Source organism: Ambystoma mexicanum, chromosome 9, assembly GCF_040938575.1.
Source record: "Ambystoma mexicanum isolate Mex_15411 chromosome 9, UKY_AmexF1_1, whole genome shotgun sequence".
NCBI lineage: Eukaryota > Metazoa > Chordata > Amphibia > Caudata > Ambystomatidae > Ambystoma > Ambystoma mexicanum.
In genome coordinates this window covers 666842280-666855557 of record NC_090931.1, presented here as the reverse complement: position 1 = coordinate 666855557, position 13278 = coordinate 666842280, and the positions used below count along the sequence as shown (strand labels likewise).

General features: G+C 42.1%; 1 protein-coding gene across 8 annotated transcripts in view; it reads left to right on the top strand.

Moving 5' to 3' along the window:
* The window catches only part of ALS2 (alsin Rho guanine nucleotide exchange factor ALS2), a 1241906-nt gene that overhangs the window by 1112239 nt on the left and 116389 nt on the right, over nucleotides 1–13278 (top strand). For all 8 annotated transcript variants that reach the window (XM_069615500.1, XM_069615498.1, XM_069615499.1 and 5 more), the window contains one exon: nucleotides 12624–12749. In XM_069615500.1, the coding sequence (XP_069471601.1) occupies nucleotides 12624–12749 (126 nt within the window). The remainder of the gene's footprint in view (nucleotides 1–12623; nucleotides 12750–13278) is intronic.

The following is a 13278-nucleotide window of genomic DNA, read 5'->3' as shown; positions in this document are numbered from 1 at the left end:
ATGTCAAGGTCAAATTGTATTTCCTGTTTTGTTGCCTGATCTTTTCAGTTATTGTATTGTTAAAGCTGAAAACTAAATAATTAATTCCACCTTTATCCTCGAAACTTACATTATCAAGATGCCAATAAATGTTAATATTTTTAGTATTCTTAACCTTAGTAAATTTCATAACAAAAGATTTGGCAGGGGTCAGTTTTACATTCTTTTCAGTAGAATAGTCACAAATTGCAGTCAAAAACACGCTTCAGACAGACTGGTGTTATATCAACATTTGTGAGGTTGTCTGCCTAAGCCAACCAGGTAATCTTGGTCTTCCCCATAAATGGAGGAAAGTTGTTAATCTCCAATAAGAAACTACCTAGATCCATTAGTAGTTCTACTCTGTGAATAGCGACTCTCATTATCCAGCCTGATAGAAATAATAGTATTAGTATGGAAAAGGATTACTAACTAAAAATGATGGAATGTCTGATTTGACCAGCATAGCCCAGCGAAGATTCTGTTAAACGCAATCAAAGGTAGCCGTATAATTTTGATATGCCACATATAGAGGAGAGTCTTTTGGTATCCAGGCCCGATAGTTCAAGGTATTTAAAATAAAAAACCTTTTCAGTCCCCAAGGCCTTTCTAACTTCTACTTACTTCAATTTTTTTTGTAAACCATTTCATACTAACAGAGTTAATTTCTGCATTTACACAACATGTGAAAATTGTATTTCTGCATTTTGTAAATGTCATCTTTTGCTTGAATCCATGGCTGTAAATAAATGAGGCAGTGATCCAAGCAGCACCACCAAGAGGAAGCTTCTTGTTCCCATTGTTCAGTTGGGAAACTGTACCACCTGCAGGAAGCATATTTTACAGAGGTTTACTGAGTTGGCTAAGCAATATTAGCCATCACAAATTCTAAATTCAGATCCAGCTACGACACACGGTCTCATTTCCCATCCATGATGCAGTTATTTCCACACACCTCTTGTGCAACCACCTGCAAATCCTATATCGTGCTGCAGCCCTCTGTGTTTCTCTATACGAAGATGAAGCTGCTTGTGCACCTCTGTATCATGCTGCAATTACTTGCATACATCTGTCGTGATTACTTACACATCACTATATCATGCTGCAGTTACTTGCAATCACTATATCATGCTGAACTTGCTTGCAAATCGCCATGTCATGCTGCAGCCACTTGCACATCTCTATACCATACTACATTCATTTTTGCATCTTTATCATGAAGCAACCACTTTTTTATGCTGCTATTAATTTGGATCTGCAGTGTTTGTCTGTCAATAGATTTGTGGCGGAATTGACAGTAGTCGATTTAGCTGCAAATCTATTTGACCTTCAGTCAACTGAACCAAATCCCTGTCACCCCTGCAACCTCCGAAGCCCATAATACCGAACATGGAGAGGAGGGGATACCACAGCAACTCCTGCTCCTCATGTTCGCTATAATGGGTTTCGATTTTTTTTGTAGTGGTCGAATTCGGCCAAATTGTCCATACAGACAATTGTTTTCGGTCAACTTGTGTGTTTCCATTAATTCTGCAGCTATATAATGGTGGCACCACATCTACATATCTGTATTATGCTGTAGTCATAGGCGTTTCCATTATTTATCCCTAACTACCTACACCCTATGGGTGTGTTGTCATTCCATGAACATCTTTCAACAGACTAGACCAAACCTGATATGAGTTTAAAGAGTTTTGTTCTAAGTCGTTCCATTTATTGTAGAAAGAAAATGAGTAACTCAGTAACTGCAGCAGATGTATACCCTAATTGCCCCCTTTTACGTGGTAGGTCCTATGATACTTTCCGTCCTTGGTTCTCTCACTAGTTCTTTCAAAAAGTTTCTTACTGAATAAAATAACTCTCTTAGACAAAATTGGTTTCCTCTCTGGAATGATCAGGATTGTTTCTCCTTCAATACTCTTTTTGGCATCAATTATGTAAGACTTGATTTTTCACTCACTCTGGAGTACAGCTCTCTCAATCCCAAACTTCTAGTTCAAAAGAAGAAGTTCCCACTCTCAATGGCTAGTCTCTGTGGTTTCTTTAAAGCTTGTCTGTCTTGACCCTGTTTGCCGGTCGGATACAACAACCTCCATTCTTTTTTTTTTTATTTCTTTTTTTTAATTTTTTTTATTGTGTATAGTTTCAAAGAAACCTTTACAAATCAGTACACAAGCGAATAAAAGAATCATTTCACAAAATAACAGTTCAGTTCATTTCATCACATTTACATTCACAATCACAAAGAAAAAAAAAAGGATAAAAAAGGGAAAGAATTAACAAGAACAATCCCCTATTGTGTTTACCAAATACTAAAAACTGTTCTGCATTTAACTCAATCTTATACCAATTTGCATTCCTATTTTGAAAGAAATAACAGTTCAGAGCATTTCATCACATTTGCATAAATAATGAAAAAAGGTTTCCATATGCTTTAAAACACTTTTGTATTTGACTCAATCTTATACCAAATTGCATACCAACTTTAGGAAACGAACAACCGCCAATTGCAGAGGAATTTTGTTATCAAACAACATACGTTTCCAGAGTAATTCAAGGTCAACTTTTGAGGTGTCAAAGACAAAACGATTAAAATATCGTTGCCTTTCCTGTAGCAACGCGGGACAATCAATTAAAAGATGTCTTAGTGACTCACTAATGTCAACTATTCTGCAAAATCTACAAGCCGCTACCGACTCAGCCCCCTTGGTTCTGATTAGCATAATTTCTCCTGTTAAGAGCACATTAAAACGGAATCTCATAAAGAAGTTTCTCCATGCTTTCTGAGGGAATGAGTAGAGATACGGTTCCGGAACGTCCGCGCCCTTATAAAATGACACCATATGACCGTACAATTTATACTGACTAAGTTTCTCCACAGTGGTACCCCAATCACAATTTCTTAGCAGTAATTTAACTTTTTTTGCATTGAGGAGAAGAGAGCTCACTGTTGCCCCTACTTTCGCCAGTAGATTTTTGCATATTTCTACCAGTTTTTCCATGAAAACAGATTTTGTTATGCCTTTGATCAGTAAAGTGGACATAGCATTATATAGGGTGTCTCCATTGTTGCTTACGATATTTCGGAATAACATCAAACATTTCCATTCGATAATGCTTTTTAAAGACTGTAATCCAAATTAGTATCTTATAGCCGGTAGGGGCACACAATTAGGAATGCACCATACCATTTTCCGCAGCAGAAACGATTCCAGTTTATTTAAGTTCATTTTACACTGAATAAAAGAGAATTCGATGCCATAAGTGATTTTCAGAATAGTTTTAAGTTTATAGTATTTCAGTAGCAGTAAGGATGAAAAAGCCGCAAACTTTTGGTCTACTATTCGCATTTGGAGGGAACAGACTTTAGCTTTCATCATATAGTGATTAAAGGTAAGAGCTCTCTCAGGTGTATCATTTACGAACAAGCCCAAATAAATTATATTGTGTTTAATTTCCAGCTTCTGTTTGTCTAAAAACCAGGTTTTTTTACGATATTTTCTATGTTGAGTGAAGCATACCACGCTTTATTTCAAAGCATTCACCGCTAGACCATTTTCCGTCATATAAATTAGAAAGGCAGTTAGCAAACGTTGTAAGCCCACCTGGCTCCTGTCAAATAGTAAATAATCGTCCGCATACGAGGACCAACTCATTTTTTTGCGTTCAACTGCAGGTTGTACTAATGCAGCCTTTTCAAAACATGGTCCTATGTCTGTAGTGTACAGATTATATAAAGTGGGAGCAAAAATGCATCCCTGCCTTAAGCCGTTAAAGGTTTTTATTGGGGCAGAAAGGAGGCCATCATTGTTTAGTCTGATCCGGACACAGGATCCTTCATGGAGATGAATTAGGATTGCCAGAATCTCTGATGGCATACCCAAACTCTGGAGTTTTGCCCATAGATGTCCGCGATTCACGCGATCAAACGCTAATGAGAGGTCCATACTGGCCAGGTAAACTGGTAAGGAACCCTTTTTCCAACCCATCTCTTGTAGCAAATTTATAAGGAGGCCCCCAGCCATTGTGCCACACTTTTTCCTGAAGCCAAATTGGTTCGAACATAGAATATTGTTTCCGGAGATCCAAGCTTCAATTTGCTGCAGTACAAGGCTAGCGAAGATTTTCGAATCTGCGTCTAAAAGTGCGATGGGTCTGTAGTTTGATGGAAGCAATCTGTCCCCCTTCATGTATATGGGCACTATGAAAGACATGTTCCACGTTTGAGGAATGGATTTGGATCGCTCGACATCCCTAAACAAGATTTCCAATGCCTTGGCCCACGTGTCCGGATCCCCTTTCAACAATTACTTGGATATACCATTTGGGCCAGCTGCCCTGGAAGGGTTAGATAAAGTGATTCTCCTCCTTATTTCCCTATATGAGAAATTACATTTCCATTGGAGACTATTTAAGGATTTTACCAAACCTGTGCCGTGATCTCTTTTTGCATACAAATTAGTTATGATGTTTGCCCAGATCTGTTCGTTTATAGGATTAAGGGTGCAATCCTGGTTCAGTGACAGCGATCTATTAATCAATCGCCAAAATTGGCGTGCTGAATTATGTGTTAAAGCCCCCAGCATCTCTTCATTGTCTGCCTGATATAATTTGAACTTATATCAGGCAGACAATGAAGAGATGCTGGGGGCTTTAACACATAAATCCCCGCAACCAGTTTTTGTATTGTTGTTTCAAATATCTCCCTCCTTCTTCTTTGGAGGCGGCTGGGATTTGCAAAAGTTTTAATTTCCTTAATAATCTGCGGAGTATAATTCTAGCTTGCCTCACTGTTGTGTCATATTTATGAACATGTAGCTTGGTTGCATTTGTATTCCGAGGTCTTTTCACCGATTCATCTATTAAATGTTTTAGATGCAGTCCTACATTTGTGTGCGAGAAACTCTCACAGTTATCTTCAAAGGATGATCTGGAAAAAACATTTCTCAACAGCCTATTACATGCTTCAACATTTCCCTCATGCCAAATGATTCTATTCCCCCTAGAATTTGGGGCCAGATCACGAGGCATCCTGACTTGAGCTCCCACTCCTCTCACAACATACAAGTCGAGCTCAAGCATACCATGATCACTCATTACCGTCCTGCATATTTCAAAGTGCACAATTGAATTAAACAACGCTTCAGAAATATAAATGTAATCAATTGCTGAGACCTTATTCCCCGCAAACCAGGTTATATAATCTGCATCACACCTTTGCTGTTGATGCACAGATCTCAGACCCCATGATTTAAAAAACCAATTCCACAGCTTATAATCAAATTTCTTGTCTGATGTGCAAAAATTCGACACACCTCTACTCTGGCGATCTATTGAGACATTGGAGGGCACCGTGAGAGTTCCCTTTGGGTCAGACATCAGGGATTTCATGTTCGTATTTAAGTCACCCATTAACATAAGTTTGACCCCTGGAAAGCGTACCACACAATTCTCCACGGTTATCTCAATTTTCAGCAACAGAGCATACAAATCAAATCCAGGAGTCCAGTAGACATTCCATACTAAAATGTATGGCAGCATTGGATTGTTTTGGATTTCTATTAAAGTACCCAAAGCAAAAGGGGGCTCTCTATACAGTTCTTTTACCACCATCCCACAATTGAGCTTGATTGCGGTAATAATACCACCAGAGGGACGACCCACTAAACCTTTTGTGGCTAGAAGAGGTACACATTCAAAGCCATCGAATTGTTCCATAGACGTCATCAGGACTCCTGGATGCAGATTATATGTTTAGACTTTAGTTTACAGCCCAATTCGATGGAAGAGGAAAGATAGGAATGCCCTCGTGAATTCCAACAAATCAGTGAAAGGATGTTTTCTGTCCCTAATAGTGTTGTTTGAGTGATTGGAGTTTGGAGATCGAGTCTCGTAGACTCAGTGCCAACCATCTTCAACTTGTTTCCTGTTCCGGTACACTTTCTGGACCCCTTTTTTGAAAAGATCCACCAGGATATAGAGGTCTAGACATCTCTTTTATTTCACTATCAGGAGGAACCTTCGATCCATCGCTGAAGATCAGAACATCATACCCCCTTTTGTTAAATTGATCTAATTCAGCTAGTAATTTATGAAAGACCAACTGAGAGTGGAACACAACCCTTACATGATTATAACAATACGGGTGGATAAAATCCACTCTCTTAATATCCAAGCACGACAATTCCACCAAAGATGGAATATCGTTAATGAGGGTTAAAATTATGTTCCTATTTAGTGCAGGTTGATTACCACAATCAAATAGAGGGTACAGTAGTACACTTGGGAAATCCATGTAGCATGGTTTCCTCCAAACTACATCCCTCAGATCCGTCTCCATATAGTGTTTAGGTGATCTAGAGTTATTCCCTCCGCTCCCTACGAATGGGTTTGTTGTCGATTCCAGAGCATCCGGGGAATACCCTCCATCCTGTGCCCTCAATGGGACTGTCTGTGCTTGACTTGGTAGGGAAGGTGCGTTTTGCACATCCTGGGGCACTACCATCTCCCCCCTATTTCCATCTGAGGGGATGTATTGGCTTGTTTCTCCACTGACGGTTCCACTATTTCCAGATCTAACTTCTCCTTTTCCCATCTTGGGTATGACATAGGCCTATCCTCTGCTGAACCCCCCACGCCCTCTAGGGTTCGAGTCAGAATTGAATCTAGTCATCAGCGCCCCTTCCACCGCCCTGCTGATCATGAGCGCCAAATCCTCCTGCCATGTGGAGGGAATGATTCCCATACCAGTCTGAGGTATCCCTAATACTGGTTTCCGATGTGCCTCCACTGTTGTCGTATCTTCTTTGCCCCCTGTCGGCTTTAGCAGGGCCCCAATGGATGATTTGGGTATAGCCTCCATTTCCTTTATCCCAGCCGCTCCACCTGCCATATTTGCCTCTTGTGCGGGCGGCTTATCCCTCAGCCTCGGATCAACCCCATTCTTGAGTGCTCGGGCTCCCTCTAGATTATTACCTGCTATTGCTACCTGATCATCCGCCCCCACAGTAGGATTAGACATTTCTGGGGTGTCTTTGGGTTTGTTGAAGAGACCGTAAATTTCCTTCTGGGGCATGATTTGAGGTGCACTTACTCCCGCCTTCCCCTGCCCCTCCACTAGGGGGCAACCAAGAATCTTAACATTAGGCGGTTCTCCCTTATTGCTCATACTCCATTTATGAGACATTTCTTCAGATAGAGAATCGGCGGGAGCAGAGTACTCTTTGCTCTGGGTACTAAGGGAGTCGCTCCCTTCCAAATTTGCAATCACTACTTGGTCCACCTCCTTCCTGATGAAGTTTCTCCATGTATGTTTTGCAAATTCTTGATTTTGACTGTTAGCGTACGAGATACAGCCTTTTTTGTTATTTTTCTTGGTTTTAGTAGTGTTTTTCTTTTTTTGTTCTATTTTACCCTTTATGCCCTCCCCTCTGCCTTTCAGTTTTTGTAGGGATGGATTCTCCGATAAATTCGGAGCTATTGTCGGGGGAGAAGATGTCCACCCCCTACCATTCAATTCCCCCATGTTAGTCTCTGAGGCATTTTCAACGGGATTTGCCGTTATCATCCCCTAGGCAAGAAGACGCGTAGTCAATTTTATAGGGAGGGATTCCATTATTTCTGAGCTTAATTTAGCTTGCACTATTTGGCGCTCAGTTAATATCCTCAGCTCAGTAAAGCCTCTCGAATGAATTTTTAGTTCCTGTAGAATTTGAATTAGAGTGTCAGCTATCCTTGTGTTCTGGTCCCGTTCTAATTCCATGTTTACCGAAGCATGTGAGTGGGAGATCTCGTGTGGGGGCTGAGACAAGTTCTGCAAATCATTATCCACTGAAAAGAAGTCAAGTGGTGTGCCTAAAAAGGAGGATATTAGGGCATTGCTTATGTTTTCCTCAGGAATATTGTCAAACAAAGAGGAGCTCGATGCAACCTCCTGTTTACTAGACACTTTTCCTCTCATTAACAGCATGGACGAATGAGCCATCGCCGCCCCCTCCAGTAACAGTGAATCACTGGGTTCAGGAGGCGATGGCGGCAACGGCATGTTCATTGCCATTCGAAGCGTATTTTTTACCGGCGTGAAGACCAGCGGTGCCGATAAGATATCGTCATACATTCTTACCCCTAATGCATTTGCTGTTCTTAGTTCCCGGCCATTCACTGGGGGGCGATTATACATATACTCAAAGCTGTTACGTCTCCTCGATATTAGCGTAAAGGAGAGGCTTCCCGTCTCAGACCTCTTAAGTGATTACAGGCAATTCAAATCCCCAATATAATTTTCCATGCAAAAGTTATGCTCCCCATGCAAGTATGTCCGCAGTAGCCCCCTGGCGTCCCCAACAATGTACTTAGCTTATTATTGGCATTGTGAACAACAGTCAGAAGGCCGCCTATCGGCGCCCGTCAGCCCAACAGGGGTAACAGGCAGACACTTCAGGCGGGCACTTCCGCTAGGGCGCGTGCGCCAAATGTTTTAAAGCGTTGGCTACGTGCACAAGGGGCGGGTTCTGCAAGTAAAAAGACACTACAATCAATACCCAATGCCATGAAAGTCTATACACGGCTTGTGTAGATCCCACTGGTACCAGCAGCCAATCACAGTCCGTAAACGAAATCAGCAGCGTCCTCAATACACAACAGAGAGAGTCTCCCAGGCGTAACAGGCAGGCACTTCAGGCGGGCACGGCCGCTCCATTCTCCTGATCACTCCTGTAGGCATTGCTGTGTCTGTGTCAGAAGTTGAAGAAACAGAGTTTCTCATTAACCTTATTAAAGAACCAGCTGGTTTTACTTATTATAGTTTTCACAGAGGAGCTTGGGAGTCCTGTTCTAGACCTGGCCCCCCTCAAACTCATTTTATACAAACATTGAGAGGGACATGTTTTTTTATTGAGTGGAAAGGGATATCATGGCTTTACCTAAAATACAACAAAACAAAAGAATCCTTCAAACTACAGTGGTCTACTAGAGCAAAGTCATAAATATCTTTCTTTTTATAGTTTGTATTCCCACATTTTAAAAACAGTCAACAGGTGCCCAATTTCAATGAAGTCCTAAATAAACTCTAGCTTGTCCCATTCAATAAATCAACATATTGCTTTTTAAAAAATAAACATGAAACACCACTCTGTGAACATATCACGTCAATAAACAACTAGATGATAAATTAAAGATTATCACAATCCTATCTCTAGTCGCCTTTCCGCCATGTTTCTGGGAGTTCCTGTCGTGCAGGGGGTTGGGCCTGAGCCTTAGCACAGCAAAGTGCTCATCCCCTTTAAATTGTGCGCATGGAGGCTGGGCAACAACCACACATACACATACACATCCACCTCCTTAGCCTCCTCCACAAGCTCATTCCCCTCCGTCCCTTTCACTGCATCAAATGGGTTGGATGCTTGAGGCACAGCTCTTTTGTTTCCTTTTCGTTTGCCACTTCCGTGCATTCTTTTTTATTTAATTCTTATTTGTTCCCATTATCCTTTGGCAGTCCACCAGATCAGTTGTTTTTTATGATTTGTGTGTCGTGTCACGGGGGTTTCTCGGCAGCTGACCCCCATTCATTCTGTTTGGAGCCTGCTCGTCTTTGGGACCGCTGTGTGCTCTCTGACACACTTTCAAGTGCTTATGTTGTCGCCTCATCACATAAGATGAGCTTGTTGGTACTCCACCGGAAACACCTGGGGAGCAAAGTAAAACTCTTTTTACTTCAGTATCCCGCTCGAGTGATTCCTTCCTGGGGATTGGCCGTACCAGAGGGCCCATAATGGATCTGGTGCGGCTAGCCACTGCTTCACTATGGGACACCCTAATGCATCTTCAGGGACTAGAACAAGTGCTTGCATCAAGAACCCCTCTGGATCTGTCCCCGGGTTTTGTCTGAGGGGGATTGGACTCCTTAGGGGCTCACATCGGGGTTCTTCTGCCTGAGGGCATTTTGTCTCATGCCAAGAAGCATCCCCTTGCTCCCCTGCCCGAGGCCCCTGTATGCGTGACAGGTCAAATGGCTTTAGGAGGCTTGTGCTGGAGGTCACCTCTGCCTGCCAGCAGATGTGGGAAGTCACCAGGAGTCTTCAGAAAGCCTGGACTGGTCCTCCAGAGGCACAAACCCCAAAGAAGGGTATGCTCAAGTCACTGCATTTGGCAGGTTTTGCCAAGTGGGGGCTTTGAAAATGGCAAGCATGGCAGGATGCATGGGAAAATTCCTTCAGCAGGTCGGCAGACCTGCCACCCCCAAGTTTTAGGAACAGAACAGGAACAGAGAGAAGGAGAAGCAGGGGCAGGATAAAGCATAAAGGGGCTGGCCAAAGGACAACCAGTAAATCACTAAAAGGGGCTGGGGCAAAGGGTCATATGAAAACCATTCTGCTTGCTCACTAGGTCTGCCACTTCGCCAGAGCCACCCCCACAGGAAGTGAGGAAGATAGTCCTGGGACGTATACTGGCCTAAACCAGTTAGGACCAGTATGGAGACTGCAATTGTGGGTCTCCCTTTGTCTGACTGGATCTGAGGTTTTAGTGACTAGTCCAGTGAAAAGCGAAGGTGGTACCATGGAAGATAAAGTTTCTAGAAACCTTCATTGGCTTCAAACCTTCTTGTTGCCCCATGTTGTCATCAGGAGGAGTAAAAGGAGTGTGCTCTGGGGCAGAGTCAGGGCAATGACTTTACCACAGTTAATATGGCACTTCCTTCAGAGATATTTCCAAGTTATTCATTAGTCACAGTGTCCTGGGTTATGCGAGGGGTTGAAATGAGAGGTAGACTCAAAGTTGTAGTATTTTCAACATCAGCCATTTTATTAAAGTAAAGGGGTTGGGTAAGAGAATTTCCCTGCCTAGGAAACTAAACCTAAAGATCAGTCTGTGTCTTGTTGTCAAAATTATGTAAACTGTCCTTGTGTCCAAAACATATCTGACCCTCACACTAGAAATGAACAATTAAAGGTATAAGTTAAGTGTCTCTGATTTTGATTTAGAAAAAAAGGAAATGAAAATCAAATGAGAAAATTCGGTAAACAATCCTTGAATCCAGGAGGTGGTTACCTTCCCCTGGACTATTTCAGGTAGAATAGTGAAAGTGTCCTTTTCAAATAATGATTCTTTAAGAGTAGCAGACATGTCTCTTTCACACAACACTTTCTTAGGGATACACAACCACTTCTTAGAATGATTGCATGGTATAATCCCTTGCCAGGAATCCTTCAATTGATTCTTTAGATCGCCTGGTGTACTCTGCTGCCAGGTATCTTTTCACAAGGTATTTTCTTCTTTATGGATTTCCTGGTATACTCCCCTGCCAGGAATCCTTCTGGGTTTTGCAGATGTTCTGGTATACTCTCTTGCCTGGTATTTTCTCCCAAAGGTTCATTGCCTGATGTGCTTCTTGCACCAGAACCTCTTGCAAGATTCTCCTTCTCAAATTCAAAATAGATTTCCTAGTATACTCCCCTGCCAGGAATCCCCTTCTGGGTTTTGTAGATCCCCTAGTATACTCTACTGCCAGGAATCTTTCTCCCAAAAGGCTCACTGCCCGATGTGCTTCTTTCACCAGGACTTCCTTCAATGTTCTCTTTCAGTATAACACATTTGTACTCCTTCACCGTTTATACTTCATTGACTTTAGGTGCTACATCTTCACTGGTATACATTTGCTTGTGGCAATGCGTGTTCCAATTTTCCCCAAATTGACATCACATATATGGGGACTTGTACAGATTTTGCCTTTCAACTTCTTAATTAATGTTCATCTGCTGGTGATAATATTTACTCCAACTTTCCCCATATTGACTTCTCTTATATGAGGATTTGTGTAATTTACTTTACTTGGATGGTATTCAGAATACGTTTTCAATTGTTCATATGCCTGCCGGCAGGCCCCGGGTATCCCACAACCTATGGGCAGACTTACCAGTGTTTGATGGCGTTTCCGAATTGTGGCGCATGGATGCAGGAAGCTTTCACTTTGGGAAGGTCTCCCCTGCTTTGCAGACCTTCATTCATTTCTCCAGCCGGCTCCGCATTCATTTCAATCTACATTCACTCCTTTTTCCTCTTACTCGTCTCAGTACTTGAGGCTTTATGGGAGTTGAAGTACATAGAAATGTTAAACCTTTAAAAGTTATATTGTTTTGGATCTGTGTTTAAATCAAAAACATTTGACACAGAAGATGTCCATTCAGCATTATGTGTAATGGTATTCTGCTCAGATTGACAGTATTCCATTAGCATTTTAGGTGTTATAGTGGGTTCTTCAAAGGGGCGTGTGAGTATACCATGTCTCTCCTAATGGAGGTCATCACCTCCTTCCGATAGTTGTCCCGTCCCACATGATCCTCCCTCATAATGGCCACCCCCAGGGTCAGGATCAGGTAGCAGCTGCCATCCCCTGGCAATGTGGGAGGAGACCATTACTGGGGAATCAGTGATGACTCCCCAGGATTCATCACAGTTAGCTACAGGGAACTCTTCAGTCATTGCTGCTGGGTTGGCAAAATGCCAGACTGCTGTCTTTCTTACATCACATCTCTAGATCATGCTGCAGTCTCTTAATCATTAATCCTGTAAAACTAATGTTTAAATATGATCTATCTTTTCTTCCCTAGGTTTTTGTTCCCTGATCTTCCTGAAGAGGGCAGCTTAATTGAATCTTGCACAGTTCCAGAGCCGCGGGAACGGAGATCATTCTGCAGTCCACGCACTGACTCTGGATCAGAATCTCCTGAGCCAGGGTAATGAAGAAAAAAGCATGTGCATTGCTAAATATACAAAAGAACGTCCCAAGATATATACTGATTACAGTACTTCATGTTTTATTTGTGTCCTGGTTTATCCCTTACTTCAACATCCTTTTGCTTAGGGGCTCTGAACTGGATGTGAAATCCCAGGGGTCGCTACTGGGTACTGCTGTAGCATGTGCGGCAGGTTATCTTAAATTGCCCATTTTATTCTCACGTTTGAGGTAGAAGCATTTTTTCTCATGCATTTTTAAACCCATCATAACATTGATGGTGTTTGTTAAACTTACCCCAATGGTGCAATCACAAGGATGTTACACTATACCTAACTGATTGATCCCTAATGTGTGTGAGCGTGTTTGTGGTGGTCTACATCCTTGCGAGCTGTCTGTCTTGGGTTGATAAACTATTTATAAAATAGCGCTGCCATATAAGACAGACAAGTTCCTGGAGTAAAATGCATTCAGCTAATTTGCATACCCATAGTACATTGCTCAGTGACTCTGAACAGGGGTGAGCATCC